Source organism: Clupea harengus, chromosome 8, assembly GCF_900700415.2.
Source record: "Clupea harengus chromosome 8, Ch_v2.0.2, whole genome shotgun sequence".
NCBI lineage: Eukaryota > Metazoa > Chordata > Actinopteri > Clupeiformes > Clupeidae > Clupea > Clupea harengus.
The window spans coordinates 26369425-26390148 of NC_045159.1; the positions used below are offsets into that span (position 1 = coordinate 26369425).

Genomic DNA, 20724 nt, shown 5'->3' on the forward strand with positions numbered 1-20724 from the left:
TGTCTATTTGTGAGTGTGTGTGTATGTATGTATGTGTGTGTTTGTACACAAAGCTGATAATAATGCCAGGAAGTTCTGGAAGTTCCTGGATATCAGTTTGTTGAGATTCCCTGGACTCATAACTGGACTGGAACGTGATGTCCTGTCTTCCCCGATGTCACTTAAAACTGGATGCCCTGATTACATCTGATTCAGCCTTAAAAGGGATCACCAGCCTATATACAGAATCACACAATTGAATGCAGCAGTAGGAATCTCAGGTGGAGCTAAATGAAAGTCAATTGAATCAAAATGAATCATATTTCTCCTGTTACTCTCTCAGTCTCTCTCTATTTCAGTCTCCCTATCTCTCTCCTCACACACACAAAGAGAAAGAGAGAGAGAGCAACAAAGAGAGAATCACATACACATAAAACACACACACAACAATGTGTCCCCATATTTAAGTGTCCAAATATCTAAATACATTTATCATAAAATCAATGAGTAACTTTTATGTTGGTGGTGTGAGACTCTGCAGGCACACAGCAACTTTTTTTCTCTACTGACAGCAATAGCTCTCCAGCTAAGATTTTGGATGGGAGTTCAATCGCATGCCAAGTTAGCCAAGAGGAAGCCTGGAAACACTATTGTAAGTGCCCCAGGCAGAAAGCCTTTATTTTGCTTAATGAACAATTCATCAGTTGTTCCTAGAGATGTCATTTAAAGGGCTTACGTGCCATATCTGAAACAATTTAACTCTATATATGGCTGATTGAGACACAACAATACAATATAATACGCTACATTTTGGTTTCAGTTCCAAATTCACCTGCCTATTGCACTACAGTGGGAATAACATCTGGTTGCCATTGGCAACACCAGGGTCATGGGATAATGAGTAGTACAACGTAGTGGTAAAAATGCGTAAAATGTGCTGTCTGTTCATAGCTAATGGTCTGTCTGTGAGGCCCCCTAGGGGTCACACATATTAGTTTCTACAGGTTTGCACTAATTCAGTATTGCCCAATTTGTGTTGTATATGTTTGTTACTAAAGAAAACTGTCATACTGATTTTCATGAAATGAAAATTCAAATGAATCTGAAAAGTAATGAGCAGGCACTGATAGCATATTGTATGATCATTGTTTACATCTGAAGTCTATTGAGAGGTTGTTTCTCTAATGAAGCTGAAAGTTGAGAATGTTGAAATGCTGCCACAGAATAATCCTCCATCTTTCGTTTACATGTCTTTTGAGACATCAATGAACTGTTATCTGAAGAGACCGTTGCTTTTCAGTTCCTGTGAGAAAACAAGATGTAGATAGAGGAGGACTTCTTCACAGAGTATACAGCTTTGTAGTTGTGCAATAAATGCAACACTGGGTCAACTTTCAAATCACTTTCAATGTTTCATGGGTGTTTTTGCCATTTGGTAGTGACACCGACGTATTCTACCTGTTTTCTGTTATGGGCTGTTGGCTTATTTGGCCACTGCATTCACCGCCATCAGTGTCAGCAGCATCAGCAGAGTCCGTAGCAGAGGTTACATTGAGGGCAGTTGAATTCAAACCAGGAAATGTTCCATATTCTTTCTCGTTGTCATTTTCCTCTTCGTCGTCACTGCATCTCACCCCAAAGCTCTTACACAACATAACCTCACGGGTCTCCCTGGTGTATGCTTTCCTCATCTCCTCAAACCTTGTGCTTTCTATGTGTGTGTGCACGTGTGCAAATAAAACCTTGAACATGTAAGTCAATAATTGCAAAAACTACAACCAATATACAGCATCTGCCCATATTGCACTCTTTCCATATACCAAACAACTAGAAGGTCATGTCAGTAAGGTTTACCTTTTAGCCGTACCTTTACTGTCTGTTTACTGTAGCTGTAAAGTTTAGTGTCTTTAGATTATACGCTCCAGTTGAGCTGAACATAAAGCTATGGTTTCGCAGCAGGTTTATCTATTCTGCCATAGCATTTCCTCACCTTTGAGATCCATCCCTTTGTCTGCATTGTCCTCCTCTGGCACCCCTTCCTCCAGTGAGGTGTGCTCTATTGCTGCAGGTGAGGTGTCCATGACTTGCACCTGTTCCAGTGTCTGGAGGCTCTCTAGTGACTCTCTAAAGGAATTACAGTTTCAGTTACAAAGCCAGCATGTTCTGGGGTACTAAAGTGTGTGTGTGTGAGAGCATGTGTGCCTCTTTGTATGTATGTGTGCGTGTGTGTGAGCCTGCGTGCCTGTGTGTGTGTGTGTGTGTGTGTGTGTGTGTGTGTGTGATCGTGTGTTTCTCTGTGTGTGTGTGTGAGCATGTGTGCTTCTGTGAGTGTGTGTGTGTTTGTGTGTGTGTGTTTGTGTGTGTGAGAGCATGTGTGCCTCTGTGAGTGTGTGTGTGTGTGTGTTTCTTTGTAACACTATAAGATTTGAGCTTCTTGTTCAGTCTCAGAGTGGAAAATTGAACTGTGTGTGTATCTAAAGCACTCCCTTACACTCTCTGAGGCCCTGGCCGAGGGCTCATAGGCTGAGGTTCAGAAGAGCCCTCGCTACACTTGTGGTCCTCTGTGACACCAGCAGCCATAGTACATGACTGTCCACTTGGGTATTGGAACCAAGAATGTAGAAAATAAGTAGAGAGCGTTCATACATTCATTCATTGTGCATTTGCAAAATATATTTATTTAACTGTGCATTATAAATAAATACAGATAGAGTTGAATGGATAAATACCAAGTCCCGTTTCCTGTGTCCCAGTGAAATGGCTCTGTGGAGGAGGTATCTCGCCTGCTGGGATGCTGGGTTTCCAAGATATTTATTTCATCCCAACACTGAGACTTCTTCCTGTCCAGTATGAGATTATCATTGAAAAACACATCCTATGTATGGGCCTTGTCGCCTTGATTCTGATTGAGAATGTGTCTTCTATCAAATGGATATTGGCTATATCTCAGGCTCTGGTAAAGCACCTCGAGAAAATATCAACAACTGTATTTAATGCAATGTTTGTTAATAGTTTAATAACATTTGATTTCATAGAATGACCCAATTTCTCTCAAAATCTTTACACACACACACAGACACACACACACACACACACACACACACACACACTAAGGGGGAGATAATATGTTTCACCTCTTTATCCTCTTACACAGACACTCATCTCCATAGGTGTCATCCAATATGGTTATGCTGCAGCTGCACAACCACAAAGACCAAGTTAAAAAAGGGAGGCTAGATGAAGATAGATCATCTATTTTCAAAACAAACTGGTAATTTGTCTTTCATTAAAACTGCAGCCCATTCTTTATGCAAACATAAAAACTTCACATACAGATGAGCAATTTTGGGGTCTTTGCCTCCTGTCTTCAGCCATGAGTGGCAGCTGGTGGCCAGAATATTTCCTTCATCCCATCTCTGCCGCTTTCTACCACAAACAGGACGGACACATTTTCCCATTTTCGTGAAAACGTTGAAACGTTTCAAAATGGGTGTGCTTACATTACACCAAATGCCGGATAAATATAAGGTACGCTACACCTACCGACAGTTTGTCCCGTCAGAGTCAGACACACTACCACGGAGATTTGTCCTAAGAATGCCTTTCAACTGTCGACCCTGTGCATTGGCGACACCAGTAGGCCTACTACTGCTGCTCTCCATATTGGTCTGAGGTTCACTTGCCGAAGAGGACCCTCTCATCGGACAGTCCATCGTGTGCATGAGGGGCTCTTGCTGAAAGGATGTGCCCTTCAGAATACCTTTCAGGGGTTTCGATGGTCCAGGGTCATCCATTCCCGTGGACAACTAGCCTGTCAGAAAGAGGAAAATATATTAATATATATATATATATTTAACGTTTGCAGTAATACTTATGGGCTGGTTGAATATGATTCCTTAACTCACCCCAAACAGACATCTGTTTAGGATTAGTTGCCTGAACGTCTGGACAGAAATGTAGCACGAGCGTACAACACATAGCCTAATGTGACGTTGCCTGGTGAAATTATGACGTTATGAGTAGGCTAACATTTGCCCTCTCAAAAGTTTGAAGTTTGAATTTTTGCTCCGTTTTGCAAATTTCACAAATGTACCTACATACATTACAATGTTAACCGTATATAGAATCAAATCTAAAAAAAAAGTCTAAAAAAAAAAGATGTATTAATTATTATTATTTAACTTGGGTAGTAGCCTTACTGCATACTGTAACACAAGATCGGCCCTAAGTTTAGGTCCATGTACCTTTACTACTATTGTTCAGTATGAACTTGCCTTTTAATCCTGTTTACTGATGCATGGGATATTTATCTTATAGGCATGATGTTCGGTGTATTAAATAGCCTAGTATGACTATTTATTGTTTATCATTGAAAATATTGACGGTGTAATGGAGGCATAAGCTATTTGTCATACAACCACTAGAGGGCAGCATCAAGCTCACAGCCATCTGTTACCTCATTTCCGTGCGACGAAGGCGTCTGATGGTTTGAAGCAGAGGCATGTGCAACATTACCTGATACTTGGTAAACTTCGTTTACGCCTTCGTTTTTCCTGTTGCTGTATCAACTTTTCTTGCAACGTTTGGTAGTAGCGTTTCTAGGGATTCGTTAAAAGACAGTCACAAGTACTCTTTAATATTTTTTGACACACTTGTATCATGGATGTTTAGGCTGATGTTTCATAGCTAAGATGGCGAGTAAGCTAGTTAACTTACCTCAACCATCAATGGTTCTTATAAACGTGCGTCAAAACACTGTGCTTTGTCATTTATTTAACGTGTACTAATCGGAACAAGTAACCTAATAAGCAGGGTAGTCACTAACGTTAGTTTCTCTACGATTGCCCTCGAACATGCTGATGTAGGTACGCTGTGTGGAAAGATGTACTGTGCTGTACTGACAAGGATTCATAAACTTACTGTCACGGCCATAAGAAAGGGCCAGACCCCAAATAACAGTGGTGATGCATGCCCCAAGCTGAGACCTATACCTATGCTTTTCGGTTTTTTAGGTGGGGTAGTTCTTGGAAGATGCTGCGTCTGTAACCAACAACTGTCTAAGAAGAATAAAGAATAAACTCCATGTGAGATGATCCTGTGACCTTAGAGTGTGCAGAACATCTCCTAGAACACCTCCATCACTAACAGCAGCGCGATGGCTCGGCCTCTGTTTGGAGGAGCCTTGTCAGCCACTATCCCGCCCAGTGCTCAAGACATCAGGTAGTAATAACATCATAGCCATCATATGTATCTGCAAGGCCTCTGCTGACAGACCAACTTTCTTTTAAATGGAAAGCCATTCCTCATGCCATCAATACTACGATATTAGGGTTAAAGATCATGTTTGGTTGTTTTTTGCTTTTAATATATACATATCTTGCTTGGGTCCGGCTCCTATTCATGTGTTTGTGAGGGCAGTGAGCTAAGGGAGATTCCAGACAACCAGGAGGTTTTTGCCCATCGGGACACTGACCAGAGCATCATAGTAGAAATGCTGGAGTACCAGAGTCATGTGGAAGATGAAGATGCAGCAAAGTAACTATAAATTACATATCAAATATATTTAATCATTTGTGATGGGTGATTAGTGTCCTGTTTAAGCTATTTATTTAAGCTAAAAAAAATATAACAAAAAAGGATCTTGAGATAGCAGGTTAGATATGTGAAGGAGTAAGACATCTTCCATCGAACTTAAAAAGATTTTGATGTATTCTCCCAATCAGTCGGAAACTTCCAAGTTAATACATTATGTTGTTTGTGTAACCGTCAAACGTTTTATACCAGAAGAAGTAACAGTATAGCAATAACGTTAGACGTTTCAAGAATTTCCATGTTTCTATAACAGAGGAATTACATTAAATTGAAAGTGAATTCAAAGTTTATTCGATTGAAAATGAAGTTTAAGTATATTCATGAATATTTAAGAATAACGATGAGCCTGTGCCTTTGGTTTCCTTGGTATCACTTTGAGGACGTGGCGGGAAGCAACAAGGCATCGGAGCCGGGCACCTCTGAGGTGCGGTCCATCCAGTGTGTCCCAAAGACAGAGCTGTCGCTGGGCCAGTGCTCCTCGGCCTGGCTCCTGACGGGGGCGCAGCTCGTCTCCAAGTTCAACGAGGAAGTGAGTCGTGCCGCTGGCTCTCGTGTCTGTTCACCCAAATGGAATGTTAGTGGGAGTAGGGCTGTTGTATGGAGCACTGTGACGGACAAGGAAGTCGTTAGGCATAATGCTACAAGGAACAGGAATTTATAATATACTGATGTAGCTTTTGTGTCTCCAGTATGGACTTTTTGACACTTGTGCTGTAAGGAAAGGTAATTTATTTATTTTGTTGTTGATGTAGCAATCGGTCTTTATTCCAGTAAAGTGCAGTAACGAAGCACAGAACATACTCCAGATTCAGTGGTGCTGATTTGAACAACAAGCATCTCCAACTCTAGCCATATATACTGTTTAAGACACCTCCTAGGTTTTTAATGTAAATGAGCTAGGCTTCTAATGCAAACAGGTCTGGCAACCTTTTGTTGTTCTGTTTGATAATCAGGTTTCTCTGACCGGCTGCCTGAGGTGGTTCTTAATGGCCTAGCCCCCATTCCCATACTATGATTAGTTACAGCTGCTTGATCATGAATCTCATGTTCACTCACAGGATATACTGTTATTTCTTACAGCATAATGCTACAAGTGATTATAATATACTGACGTCTTTAGTGTCTCCAGTATTGACTTTTTGACACTCAAAGGTTCAGTCTGTGATTCTGGCAAAAGGTTGTTGATATTTGAGCTCAACAACCAATACAATTACACCCCTCCCTTCCGTGCAACCTGTTGATTGGCTGGAGTAGTGTATGGCTCTGTCCCTTTGTTTCTCATTTGCAGTGCCGTGACTGTGCATGAACACAGCATTGCACAAGCGTTAATCACTATATCATCACTATACCAAGATATAACTTAACATAACCTGATTATAATCACCCACTTTTAATTGCCTTATATTTTCTGTAAGATCACAGGGCTGTTAAATTGTAATCTTTTAAAAGCCAGTATCTCCCTATATTATCTGACTGTCTATCACAGATATAGGCTGGCAGCTTGTTACTTTTTAACCAATTGACCTAAACATTTTTACAATAGGTAAATTGGAATACAATGTGATTGAAAACATGCATGCGATATGTGGAAGGCTTTCTGATCTGTCAGTGATCTGATTGACTCTGTTTAATCATTTTTAGGCGAAAAACACAGTGAATATCCACATGTGCCTGTTTAGGCTTCCTCAGTTCTCCACAGATATCCTTGTAACCTTCAATGACCCCGTCATCATCAAGTGAGTGTCTTTCATGTTGTTTTTTAATTCATTATTTATCCCATAGTCAGTGGGGTTTTCTAGTAGACGGGAGGTCCGGACTCTTGGCATCACACATACACACATATGTCTGTCCTTAGCATTCTGATAGCCATCACTTATAGAATGGGCCCACGGTCAGCCCATCAAGAACAGACAATGGGACACTCAAACTTAATTTTCACTTTAAGCACTCTTAATTTACTTTAAGACCTAATTACGAAGTTGACACCTTAAGGGTATTAATTGTTGAAGCTTTAGGCGTTCTGAGTTCAGTCTGACACAGCTTGTTATTGTTTTTTTACCGAAAGAAAGACTGGATTGTGTATTAACTTTGAGACACCCTGCCCTTACAAAGCGTTATATTGACTCCCTATATTTTAAGGTTAGACAGACTTCTTTTCCTGTATATTTTAAAACCTTATTTGCTCCTCCTGACTGAACTCACTCGTATGTGTGTGTGTGTGTGTGTGTGTGTGTGTGTGTGTCTACCTGCCCTCAGCCCTCTCAGCAGCAGTAACGGTTCCGACGGGGATGCTAGCCTGGCCTCAGAGCCCTGGACCGTGGAGGATTTCCAGTGTGCGCTACAGTCCTTACAACTGCTTGACCCTGGAGTGTTTGGATAGCTAAACAAATGGAGGCCATTTGGAGGCAAACATTACGTAAAGACATTTAGTACACGGAATATCCATTCCTTGGTTGAATTAAGGTGAAATTGAGATCCTATCAGATATTGATCTGGAAATGAGTGGGAAACCTGACAAGGGACGACTGAGGTGAGGCAGTGCTGTTCAAACACATTCAGTTTCTTCAAGAGTCCTCCAATCAGCAGTGAGAGTGTGCCTCTCAGTTTGGCACCCAGATCCATTGATAAGCACTGTTAAGTGTTGCATGGTTCCTTCTTCCTTCTTCCTTCATAATAAACAGCTGTATACCTTTTGACCTTCTCCAGTCCTCATCCAGACTTGTGACAATTGACTTGTGACCGATAGTCACATGATAACGTGTCACATTTGGACAAATTTGACTACATTTACGTTTAAAATGTTGTTACCTGACAGTTTGTCAGTTAACAACAAGTGAATGATCTTTATTAGTTATAAGTGAATGACCTGTTAGAATAAATGTACTTAAATAAGTAAATAAACTATTTTTGGATATTATTTAGTTTTGTGTTTTAAATCACTTCAGTGGAGTGGCTTATCAGGAAATGCACTGGAGGAGAATGTGTGCCTGTACTCGTAAAGAGTTGGGTGAATTACTTAAATGGTTTGTTAAACATTACCTGAAATGTGAAACTAAGAAAGTGATTCAGAGTGTCTCTGTAGACCGTCTCCCCCGATTCACATGCTATTTACCACCCTAAACTCATATTCCCAAGAGTGTTTCATTCGGATTGTTTGTGGAGTTTGGTAAACATATCAAGTGTGAGGGAACATTATTCTTTTCAGGTTGTCATGGAAACCAGCCCTTATCCGTTCATTGTAATGTAACGAGGTCACACAAGCCATTTAATGTTTAACTGAGACACTGAGAGAGGAGATGTTACAGCACTCAGACCTTTATTTGACCTTAACATTTGTAGTGGATAGAGTGAACATTTTCTTTTAACTTTCAAAATATTTCAACATATTTTTTTCAAAACACATTTATTGTTGGTTCATTTCTGTCACCGTTTGATATATATATATATCTGTTAGATTTATATTACACTGTCTGTATCAATACATTTCCTATATCAAGTGTATCTCCTGTGCACCTGGTGTAGTTAATTATCACCAAGCATCACAACTATTTTAAAACACTATACTCAGTAGCAAAATATATTCTACAGTAAGGCAGAAGTTAGAAGGTAGAAGTTCATTTGAGCACAATCCATTTGTCTTCTTCAAACTACTGAAATGCAAATGATCTCTAGAGGATGAGAACAAAGAACAAGTACTTGGAAACAAAAAACACTGGACTGTCAACATTGTTAGGTATTGACTGTTGTTTCAGTCACGGTGCAGTGCATCAAACCAAAAGCCAAACGAATGCAGGTGCAAGAATGCTACTGTTGTTTGAGGAATCGTCCACTTAGTCGAAAATGTAAGACCTTACCACTGGTTTACTCATCTTGAGTCCCATCAAAAACCCCTCAGTAAGAATGACTGTGGAACGTCCACCCAGAGTCATAGGGAGTACCACTGAATAACCATAGTTTGTTCAGAAGGACAATACGTAATAGCCCTCCTCTCTCCTTCTCCCCCCACTGTATTCAGAATTTAAAATGCATACGGTTCCAGTTACTTCATGGAAGATAAAATGTTGATGCCCTTTAAAATACATTTTAAAAACTAAAACTTGTGGAACTATTTGGCATTTTACAGCAGCATGGCGGCATACAGCAGCATGATTTTAAGCAAAACAACGTATTATTTTCCATTAGCAATTTGGAAAAATGTTCTGAACTTGCTACATTTGCATGATGGGCGTGTTGTATGCCTAAAGAACATGCTGTTCCTTTGCAGATCTGCAGGTCTATTTAAAACACCCCTCATACCACAGACTTCGACACTCCTGTGGTACAGTGAACCTTCAGCAGTAGGCCCCCTCTTCCCTCCTCCAGTGTGTAACATACAGGGCAGAGTTAGCTTTCCCCTCACTTCTCTCTCTTCTGCATTCCAACTCCTATCCACATGAGATATTTGTTTACCTGAGGCCTTTGGGGGTGATGAGGTTTGCCATGTAATGAGTCATTTCTCTAATCACGTTCATTCATTCTCTCTCTTTCTCTCTCTCTCCCTATCACACACACACACACACACACACACACACACACACACACACACACACACATTATTCCCCTTGAGGCACTAACTGTGTTTCTTGTAAAACTTGCGCAGCTCATCCCACAAGAGCAGAGACACGATGGTGTGTGGACCGAGGCGGAAGTACGACGCTCCCAGACCCTTGTAGAGGCCCGTAAATCCCTCTTTCTTCAGCGTTTTGGAAAAGCAGTCGCTGAAGCCCCGGTACAGCTCGCCCTGTGTGTGAGGAGTCACAGACACCCATGTGAGAACTCCACACGCTTTCCACAAAGTCACGAGACGCACGTGTAACCGAGCTAGCCATGACGACAACCATTGCTTGCTTACCTTGCCGAGGTGGTCCACTGGCTGGTTGTAGAGTCGGGTGCTAACCACATCAAACGGAGTCATGGCCGACACCACTGCCACGCTACTGACCATTCCAGAGGTTAAGGATATCAGCCAGCTGCCCTCTGGAAACAGCTAAAAGATCACAATATCACAGGGGGTCAGGCTGGGAGTCATTTAGAGAACTAAATCAGAAGTCTGACATGCCTAAATAAGCCATTTCCCCCTCAGTCTGTAAAATAGGACCACTGAGAAGTAATTTCTGTTCCTCTGTTGCCTCAAGAGAGTGTTATGTAATATGTGCATTCACACTGGAGTTTCCAGTGGAATTTCTCCGAAGGAGGGCTCTTCAGCATATTAGGTGTGAATCAATGCAGTAACTTTTCGACATTAGTCTTAAATTTCACTTTCACAGCTAACTGTGGCTTCAGCACCAACCTGAAGATTCGTCACAAGCTCCTTGGAAGCAGAGAAAGTGTAGAGTTGGGCAGCTGAACCCACGCTGACCCTTGGGATAGCAGCACTGGAACCCCTCCACAATCCCATAATGCCATGCTGTTTGTGGATGTCTGCCAGTGCATGGAGCATCCCCTGGAACAGTAGAGACGCTTGTAAGTCTTAGGGTGAGAAACGGGTATATGACTGAAGACATGACAGAAAGTGAAGAAGTGGTCAGATAGCAAATGGAAAGCATATTAATAGATTTAACAAATCTCACCCGATGTTTGTGCTGATGCCCAACAGCAATGGAGGACGTTGCCTGACTCTGCAGGTGTGTCTTCACCTGGACAATAGAACATGATAATCTCACAACAGCTTTTTTATCAATTTATATGAACTGATGCGCACCAACTGTTACAAGTACCATTGACAAAGGCAGGCCTCTTCACTTGTTCAAACGGATCTACAAATACATGTAGTCAGCATTCGCATTCCCTTTTCACTCTGATTATACCTTATTAACGATGGAATGTCGATTGCGCCTGTCAGCCTGTCAATCAAAACAGATTACCGCAATAACACGGGTATGTACTAATCCATGCTAGGAAACATACCCAGCTAAAGCGGCATTTTTAACTCACCAAATAAATCGGGCTGCCCATATAGGCACCGACTATTCCTGCAATAGCCCCCGCCACAATGCTCTTGACCGCGCTGACCTTGCCGTCAGTTTGAATGTAACCGGAGGATTCGATAATGGCATATGAGCCAAGACGCACCCCATTCATAACGAACTGATACACGAGTCCTGGTACCAATCCCTTTTGTAATCCTGCGATTCCATCAACCTTGCCAATTGTGTAGAAGGCATGAAACACGTTGCGATAGTAGACCTGGTAGGTTCCTCGACTCTTTAGCTCCCCTTGAAGTTGCATCCGCGTCTTCACTACCTCAAGTGGGTTTGTGAATAAACAAGCTCCACAGGCAGCCATCCCACTCAAAACGAAATCCATACTGGATTGTGTTGTGGAGTGATATGGGTGTCGACAGATGCTCCACAATCGGTTTAGCCGATGCTAACGTTACAGTGTTGCATTTGCATGCGATTCCACCATCTGAACGTAAACGTCTGAGGTTATATATAAAAAAGAATAGACATTCAGCAGAAGTCCTGTTATCCTTTCCTACATGACATAATGACAGTATAACATTTTAAGACTTGCTAATTCACTTCTCATCGTCCATAAAAGATCAGTGTGTCCTACGTAAGCATCGTATTGCTTGTAAATGTGTCAAACCGCGATTCTCTGACCGCACCAAACCTAAGGCCTGGCGTCTTATCCAATCAAAATCGAGATGCTGCTCCAACCTTCACCGTGTCCCCTTTGATTGGATATGCAGAACAATGTCTGTTTCACGTCACGGGCGTGCAACAATCCCTATTTTATTTGTCTAAATGCGTACTACTCCACCCCATCACTATTGAGGTGTAAGTGCACCCTAAAAATGTGTTTTTATGAGCTGTAAACAAAATAATATGGCTTAGCTGTGATGAAACATGTCAATAGTGTTAATGTTGACAAAATTTCAAATTTTAAATCTGCCTTTTACGGGTTGAAAATGGCTCAACCTTTTCTACTGTTTAAAATCATACAGAACCTGGAAAGGCAGATTCTTCAGAGGAGACTGAAGAAGTTTGGCATGGACTCAGTCATCCTCACTAACTTCTACAGATGCACAATAGAGAGCATTCTGACTGGTTGCATCACAGTGTGGTATGGGAGCTGCACAGCCAAGGACGCAAGGTCCTACGCAGTGTGGTAAGGTCTGCTGAGTTCATCATCGGCAGGGAGCTCACAGCCCTGCAGGACATCTTCCACACATGATGCCTCAGAAAAGATGGCACCCTGCAGGATCCTAAAAGACTGCTACCATCCATCCTTCAGACTTTTTACCCCTTTGCCTTCTGGCAGGCGTTACTGAAGCATTCGGTCTCGCACCCGTAGATTGTAGAACAGATTCTTTCCCAGGGCCATCAGGCTTCTAAATGGACAGTGATACAGTCTTGACACTTTACACACTGTCACTTTCAACTACTGTTTGCACTATCGGTAATATTGCACTACCTGTTACTCCCACTCTTGATTTGTCTTTAGGTTAGTATAGGTTACTATATGTGTATTATATGTTTAGCAGATTGTATTGTATATTTACTTTGTATTTTTAGTAGGTTTATTATATGTTTTCATATGTGTAATTTATGTTCAGAGTACTTATATGTTATGTTATGTTATTTTAAGTTATGTTATGGTAGGTTATTGTGCGGCGTCTTGTCTTAAGAATTTCAGTCCGCAGTCTGTGTTGTTCTGTGCATCTGACAATAAAAGACTTGAACTTGAACTTGAACTTGAAATGTACTTGGATGCTGATGTAGAGGCGACCGTTTGGTACATCTCTACATCATGAAGTGGGCTGTCCATCTCCACCAGCCCCAGAGTGTGAGTCTCATTTTCCTTTGCTGATGGAGACTCATCTTTCACAGGAGTTTACTCTTTACCCTCCTCCTCGGCCCCACTCTGCCTCACCTGTCTGGCCCTTGACCACTTTTTGAGCGTTTTTCAAAATGATACAGTGGGTGGAGTTAGGCTCAGAGCTGGGGGTGAAGTTACACCTTCATTGTGTGTCTGTGGTTTCTGTAACATTGCTTTTTTTCATCATGTTGTAAAATATGGTGTTCATTTAATACAGATTTGAATTGAATACAGATGAAATGTGCATTGCTTCATGTAACCCTATAGGCCTACCGTGTCTAGTCACAAGTTAGCTTCTTTGGAAATGGTGTAGTCTTTGTGTAGTTTGTGTAATTGTGTAGAACATTTGTAAACAAACACAGTTGCTGGGACCGAGCCATAAACAATACCAGCCCCTTAACACAGGTACTTCAGGAGCATGGGAGTGTATTTAATTGGACGTTGAGCTGAAATATCAACAGCTTTTTGCTAACTTCAGGATATTGTAACCATGTGAATAGATTAGGGTCATGGTATTCTCTTTGTCTTGTGCCAATTGTTGGCCCTACTTGCTGTGTCAGATAGTCTCCATTGTTATAAAAAGGCTATTCTGAGTAGAGGGCTGACCGTGAATGTTCAACTTGGATCATGACTCATGAGTTTGGCGCTCGCTGTGACTGGGGGTCAATGGAAATCGGCTACAGCTATGAGCTGCCTGCAAGTAATAGACCTATATAATATTTAGGAATACTTTTCTAATAGCTTTGGCTAGAAGTCCATGGGGCAATATTGTTTCCTCTTGTCATTAAATAATTAGGCGGCAATGCAAAGTTGACGCTGTGTTTCTCCACAAAGTGCCCACCTTATCATTCATCCAATGGGAATTAGTGTTCCTCTGTAACTTGAGCCAGGCGACTCCTCCACAGACGACCCTCTGTTCCTGATAAGGTCTTTCTCCGGTCTGTATAATAGCCTACCTCCATGGGGTTCTCACTCACCACTTATCTAACGAAAATTTCACAGCAGCAACACAATGTAACAGAAGCATGTTTTTAGCTTTGCCTTTCCCCTTGCATATCTTGCCTTATTTTAAACAGATCAAAATCAAGAACGATTTAAAAGTATCATTTTCACACTGGCTGTCACTAAGCTGTCCCGCACTTTATTTATCTGCCTGGTAAAATATTACAAGTTCCATTACAGATCATGTCAATATCAGTGTTGATTTGCTTATTATACAAATATGGACACAAGCCGTAGACATAGTACGTAGCCGTACAAGTATAGCTTGAAAAACCATACGACGAGATCTCCCTCTAGTGGCCGTATGTAGCAATGGAATGTCTCCATACCAATTCTCAGTACTTCAGGGGCATTTATGGCTTTCCATTACCTCTCAAGATTGTAATATCTGGGACAAGACATTATTTTGGCTGTGAACTTATGTAAAATGATGATTTAAATTTGACAAAATGTGACTAATGGTTGAATTTGGAGTTTTTGTCTAGCCTATGTTGTTGTTCGTTTCCTTTTGCATCAGGCAGGTTTAGATAATGAATGAATGTCCATTCCAAGTCTGTTTCACCAACGACAATGCATGTTTACAGGTGCAAAGAAATAATGCAAGATAACTTTACGAGAATAAGGATGAAAACCTTAGACCATAAACATGTGAGTGGGAGTTATGCTTCACTGGAGGTATGATGCACTCTGTGGCCTGTGTCTCAGTCACTGCACCTGCCTTTGAAAACTACTGAGCTGGATGATGACTTCAGGAAACTACTGGGGAAGTCACTTTTCACAATAAGTGGTACTGTGAAACTGTCACACACACCACAGTCCGCACCCTGGACTTTCTGTAGAAGACGCTCAAGAGGATTAACCACAAGGTAAGAAAACTTCAAATAAAATTGCTGCTGGTATATAGCATATAGCCCATTATTTCCAAATTGTTATATGATCTTAAGTTATGAGATTTGGATTTGGAGTTGTATGAATAGTATATTTATGACAGTATTTGACCTTGTTTACAGTTTAGTTTTTCTGCATCTTACACTGACATGGTGCCACAGAGGAAGCAGTGTAGACTAATAATGCCAACCAGTCTGGTGAAATGACTGAGGACACTGGGATAAACAACCATTTCACTGAACATTTAGGAGCAATTCCAGAGGGCACACATTTTATTCTGCCAAAGTTAACCAAACCAGTAGAACTTCTAGGCCTGGTGGCTGTGTGAAAATAAGCTCATAAATAAGACTGTGTTTTACATGTGTCTCTATGTGTATCTCTATGGAACACAACTCTATGGAAGCAAGATGTGATGGGCAGAAGTGATTTAGTGTTTTGCAAATAGCTCCCATTGAGCGATCCTAGATAGAGGACACTGTGGGATTTGCACACGTGTCTTGCGGTCACATGCCTCTTGTGCTCTTGTGTTGTGGCCCCCCCCACCTCTTTAATCTCCTTATGATTTCAGCGTCGGCTTGCCTCATAAATTATTTGCCCCGTCCATTTGCTTCTCGTTTTACGCTGCCATTATGCCCGGATTCTCCGCTCTCTCACCTACCACCCTTTCCCTTTTGTTTTCCTTTAATGGACCCACCACACCCCCCTTCTTGCCTTTCTTTTGACCTCATCTATCTTTCCGTTGGATACTCCTTCAAATTCTGTCAATGTCACCCCCCCCCCCCCCCCCTCTTTGTATTTGTTATCCTTTTGTTCTTTTTACTTTGCTCTCTGGAAACTGTCCAATCCTTTTTTGTTGCTCTTTTTTTTTTTCATCTGAAAAGTGTTTGGTGCCTCTTTCCCCTTCTTCATGATTCTTTTCTTGGATTCCCCTTCTGCCCAGCCGACCCGTTGACCCCTTTCATCTGCCCCAGAAGGATGCTTCCTCTACGGGCTGTTCCAGGACAGTTTGGGCCGGAGGTCCGTGAGCCAGGCCTGAGAACGTGGAGGGTGGAGAAGATGAAGGCTGTGCCTCTGGAGCCCGACCAGCTGGGCGTGTTCTTCAACGGGGACGCTTACCTGGTGCTGAGCACCCATGGAGCAGAGGGCACAGAGCTGCACATGTGGATGGGTGTGTAGAGTTCCTTCTGGGAGAGAGGGAGAGAGAGAGGGTGAGAGAGAGAGAGAGAGAGAGAGAGGGAGGGAGAGTGTCCCATAGCGGAGGCCTTGCTGGGAAACAGACTGACTGGATTAGAGATGCGAATATAAAGCAAAATTCTCATTTTGGGTTGATTTCTTGGAATGGGATTATTGAGGGCAGGAACAGATTAAGGCAGACGCATTACAATTTTGTAATTTTGTTTTTCTATTTTGGTAGTTCTAAAAAAAGTGCCAAAATGAGGTTAATTAGACCAGTGTTTCCCAACCTTTTTATAGCTTAAATTAAAAAAAGAATATGTGTGTGCGTGGATGTGTGTAGGTGTGTGTGTCAGAGACAGAAGGAGAGAGATTCACTGCATCATTCAGCAAAGGATGATACACATATGCAGACACTGGTGGAAAAAAGTCAGACTGAATTGTATTGTAAGGATGCTTGTAAGGTCAATTAGCTTAGTGTGCGTGGGGGGTGGGGGGTTGGGGGGCTGGGTGGGTGTGTGCGTGTGTTAAATTGACTGGAACAAAGCCTCACAATGTGTCATGATATGACCGTTAATTAGCTCGTGATGACTGTTGTCAACATGCCACTGCCATACTTCAAACACAGGACATGGCACCTGCCAAATGTTTATAGCATGATTAGTTAGATCAACTGGATGACAGGGAGACAAGTAAGGTTATACTAACAAAAATATATATCCTTACTGCTACCCTACCCTTCAGGAGAGAAGTCCTCCCGGGATGAACAGGGGGCGTGTGCCATGCTGGCCATTCAGCTGGATCACTTCCTGGGTGGGCACCCAGTCCAGCACCGGCAGGTCCAGGGCTACGAGACGCCCGAGTTCATGAGCCTCTTCCCTGCAGGACTCAGCTACAAGGTGAGTTACACTGAGGAAGGACATGCTTGATCCATTCTTTCCTTTCCTCTGGGGCAGGAATGACACGAGGCCCAAGGAGAATAGATCAGGCTGCTTCAACTCTCCGTCATAAGAGGACCATAGCCTTTGTATAAATCAGTCATTGAAGATGTCATATCCTATGATTAGTCATCATGACAAAGACATCCTAAGAGTGTCATGTTACTATGTTAAGAATTCTCATGGTCGGCATAAGGGTGCTGAGCATAAGGGTGTCACATCCTCAGAAACTTAGCAGCAATAATTTGGAAGGCTGTCACGCCAGTTACCAGAAGTGGTCACCTGACACTGTTTTATCACCTTATACCAACTGTCATGACAACTTACAAGAAATGTCATCTGTCTTGTCATATTTATGACATAATGTCGTTTTTTAGAGTCCAATTATGTTAAGTCCTCTGGATATATATATCCTTGTGTTCTGTCTGCAGGAGGGTGGTGTGGAGTCTGGGTTTAGGAGGGCTCAGATGGGCTCTGGACCGGTTCACCATCTGTACCAGGTCAAAGGGAAGCGGAACGTCCGAGCCAAGGAGGTGGAGCTGAGCTGGAAGAGTTTCAACAAAGGAGACTGCTTTGTATTAGATCTGGGCGAGGTGTGTGTGCGTGTGTGTGTGTGTGTGTGTGTGTTTGTGTGTGTGTGTGTGTGTGTGTGTGTGTGTGTGTGTGTGTGTGTGTGTGTGTGTGTGTGTGTGTGTGTGTGTGTGTTTGTGTGTGTGTGTGTGTGTGTGTGTGTGTGTGTGTGTGTGTGTGTGTGTGTGTGTGTGTAGTGTGTGTGTGTGTGTGTGTGTGTGTGTGTGTGTGTGTGTGTGTGTGTGTGTGTGCACGTGTGTGTGTGTGTGTGTGTGTGAGTGCGTGCGCGTGTGTGTGTGTGTGTGCGCGTGTGCGTGTGTGCACCTGCACAAACTCTGCCAAGGAAATTGAATTGTATCTCCTAAAAGTCAGTTAGGGTCTCCCAGTTTGAAAAAGGTGAGATTTTGAGCAGATATCTTGGTCTGAAGACTTTCAGTGATGGCCCTGGAAAAGAGGAAGGTTTGGAAAAGTGTGTGATAATGTCATGTACTCATCATGTGTCTGTGTGACTGTGTGCTTTATTCAGACCATTGTGTCATGGAGTGGGTCAAAGTCAAACATGTTTGAGCGTCAGAAGGTGCGTGAGTTTGCTGCACTCATACGTGACACAGAGAGACACAGCAAAGCCCAAATCATCGATGCCGCAGAGGGAGAGGAGCCACTGGAGATGATAGAGGTCAGAGGTCAAAACAAAGAAAATTCACATGAGCACATTGCTGAACACAGACACTGAGGTCAATAGAACATAAACACATTGCTGAACACAGACACTGAGGTCAATAGAACATGTAGGCTACAGAATACTTCAAGTGCACAGTTGAGTCGTGACACTTTTTTACTGACATTAATGAAGTAAACAAGACAATGGACGACTGAATCTGAGTTCAATGACAGGCTCTTGGACTGATTCCACGATTGATGGACAGCACACCAGAGGATGACACCCAAACGGACATCTTGAACTTTGCCACTTTGTACAAGGTGGGGGTAATCAAACAGCACTGGGGACACGGTTTCAGTTACACGCTCTGCCTCATTTGATCTTCTCTTCTCTACGCTTGCCATCCTCCTGTCGTCATGTCACCTGCCTCTCTCTCTCGTTCTCTCTCTCTCCCTCTCTCTCCCTCTCTCTCTCTCTGACTCTCTCTCCCTTCCTCCCTCTCTCTCTCTCTCTTTCTCTCCCTCTCTCTCTCTCTGACTCTCTCTCCCCCCCTCTCTCTCTCCCTGTCTCTCTCCTTCCCTCTCTCTCTCCCTCCACAGGTGTCTGATGCCACAGGATCCATGTCACTGACCATGCTATCTGATAAAAGCCCTTTTTGTCAAGAGTTCCTGGAGAGAGACGACTGCTTCATACTGGACAACGGAAACAACGGAAAAATCTACATCTGGAAAGGTGAGTTGGCGTGTGTACATCGGGTGTTGTTTGCAACAAGTCTACTCTTGGTGGGTCATGAAAGGGTCGACTGATCCACAGGGCATGGAGCCAACTCTGAGGAGAGGATGATGTCTCTGAAAATAGCAGACCAGTTTATCCAGCGGATGAACTATCCCTTGAAAACACAGGTACTGTTTTTTTTTTATATCATATTTTGCCGCAGTGCAGTAAAACCAGTCAATCAGTCTGAATGTTGATCATGAGACTGGATTATAAATGTACAGTATATGAATGCCATCTCTATCTATTACATCATATGAGTAATTAGCATGTAGCTCTGTCAAACCACAGCTGATAAATCCCCTGCCAATAATGTGCAAATCTGAACAACATCAGTTATAGTACCCATGACAAGTTTATGTAACTGTGTAATAAGTGTTATATGACCTCCTAATGTATGGAAGAACCCATGTATTCACTAAGAGCAAGAACCAAGAGTAACTCTGACTGCTGACTAATACATTTGCCTGACTTTCATTTTCTCATAGGTGGAGATTCTTCCCCAGGGACGTGAATCAATCCTCTTCAAGCAGTTTTTCCAAAACTGGAGTTAAATACATACTACTCACTCTAGAAGACACACAAATGTCATGTTTGAGGATACAATGTATGTTTTGTATAAGCATTCTTGATGGACATTTTGATTGATCATACACGCATCCAAAAACAACTGGGATCACCAACTATCAGTGTTCTCCCTTAGGACCTGTTTTATAATAATCTTATCGATGCCAACGGTTTACTGTATGTTTGGATGTTTAAGGTCACTGATACCACTCCAGCTTGTCTGTGACTTCCCCGTGTACTTACTCACATACAATATGGAAAATAATTTGTTTCAAAATCTGTGGTAGTACTAAAGTGTGAGAAATCCCTGTTCCTCTTCTGTACTTTCCCTTGGTTGAGAACTAAGATGAATACTTTCAGCCTTGGATCTTTCTCCCATCACATTGTTTTACTGCGTTAAATGTTGGCACCGGATCCATCACTTATCTATTCAAGACAGAGGTGAGGCTGGTAGACCATAAAGTGTCTTCCTCTGTCTCACGGGAACGGTCATGGTGCCAGCAGTGTTGTGATTCATGATATTATCTTCCAAAGAAACCAAAGAATCATTCCTTATCGTTAGGCTTTGGTGTTGGCATAGATACAACTGTTTATCAAAGGGCCGTGAATTGAAAGCACACTGGTCGGGTCAAAGGTTTGTGGGGTTTGAGCTCACGCTGACTGATATTACTGTTATCTACTATAAAATATGTAACAATCTATAAAATGGAATTCACA

General features: G+C 42.3%; 3 protein-coding genes across 7 annotated transcripts; 2 read left to right on the forward strand and 1 right to left on the reverse strand.

The window, feature by feature from the left end:
• The first annotated feature begins 4411 nt into the window (after positions 1–4411).
• rangrf (RAN guanine nucleotide release factor) lies at positions 4412–8488 on the forward strand. 2 transcript variants are annotated; one of them, XM_012834827.3, is made up of 6 exons: positions 4412–4504; positions 4992–5199; positions 5398–5514; positions 5938–6100; positions 7213–7307; positions 7828–8488. In XM_012834827.3, the coding sequence occupies exons 2-6, from the start codon at positions 5135–5137 to the stop codon at positions 7949–7951; spliced, it is 564 nt and encodes a 187-aa protein (XP_012690281.1). In that variant the 5' UTR covers positions 4412–4504; positions 4992–5134; the 3' UTR covers positions 7952–8488. The 2 variants fall into 2 exon arrangements, with proteins under 2 accessions (XP_012690281.1, XP_031428392.1); XM_031572532.2 differs by lacking the exon at positions 4412–4504 and adding an exon at positions 4543–4565.
• Positions 8489–8870: 382 nt separating this feature from the next.
• slc25a35 (solute carrier family 25 member 35) lies at positions 8871–12244 on the reverse strand. The gene is made up of 5 exons (XM_012834846.3): positions 11545–12244; positions 11181–11246; positions 10901–11053; positions 10463–10597; positions 8871–10351 (listed from the first exon to the last, which is right to left on the reverse strand). Exons 1-5 carry the CDS (start codon positions 11914–11916, stop codon positions 10181–10183), a joined length of 897 nt encoding a protein of 298 aa, XP_012690300.1. The 5' UTR covers positions 11917–12244; the 3' UTR covers positions 8871–10180.
• Positions 12245–15138: 2894 nt separating this feature from the next.
• Positions 15139–20708, forward strand: LOC105906648 (macrophage-capping protein-like). 4 transcript variants are annotated; one of them, XM_031572544.2, is made up of 9 exons: positions 15139–15302; positions 16265–16492; positions 17242–17396; positions 17867–18028; positions 18532–18681; positions 18900–18986; positions 19266–19398; positions 19480–19568; positions 19929–20708. In XM_031572544.2, the coding sequence occupies exons 2-9, from the start codon at positions 16300–16302 to the stop codon at positions 19992–19994; spliced, it is 1035 nt and encodes a 344-aa protein (XP_031428404.1). In that variant the 5' UTR covers positions 15139–15302; positions 16265–16299; the 3' UTR covers positions 19995–20708. The 4 variants fall into 4 exon arrangements, with proteins under 4 accessions (XP_031428404.1, XP_012690286.2, XP_031428405.1 ...); XM_012834832.3 differs by having other exon boundaries at positions 16296–16492; XM_031572545.2 differs by having other exon boundaries at positions 16299–16492.
• The last annotated feature ends 16 nt before the right edge of the window (positions 20709–20724 follow it).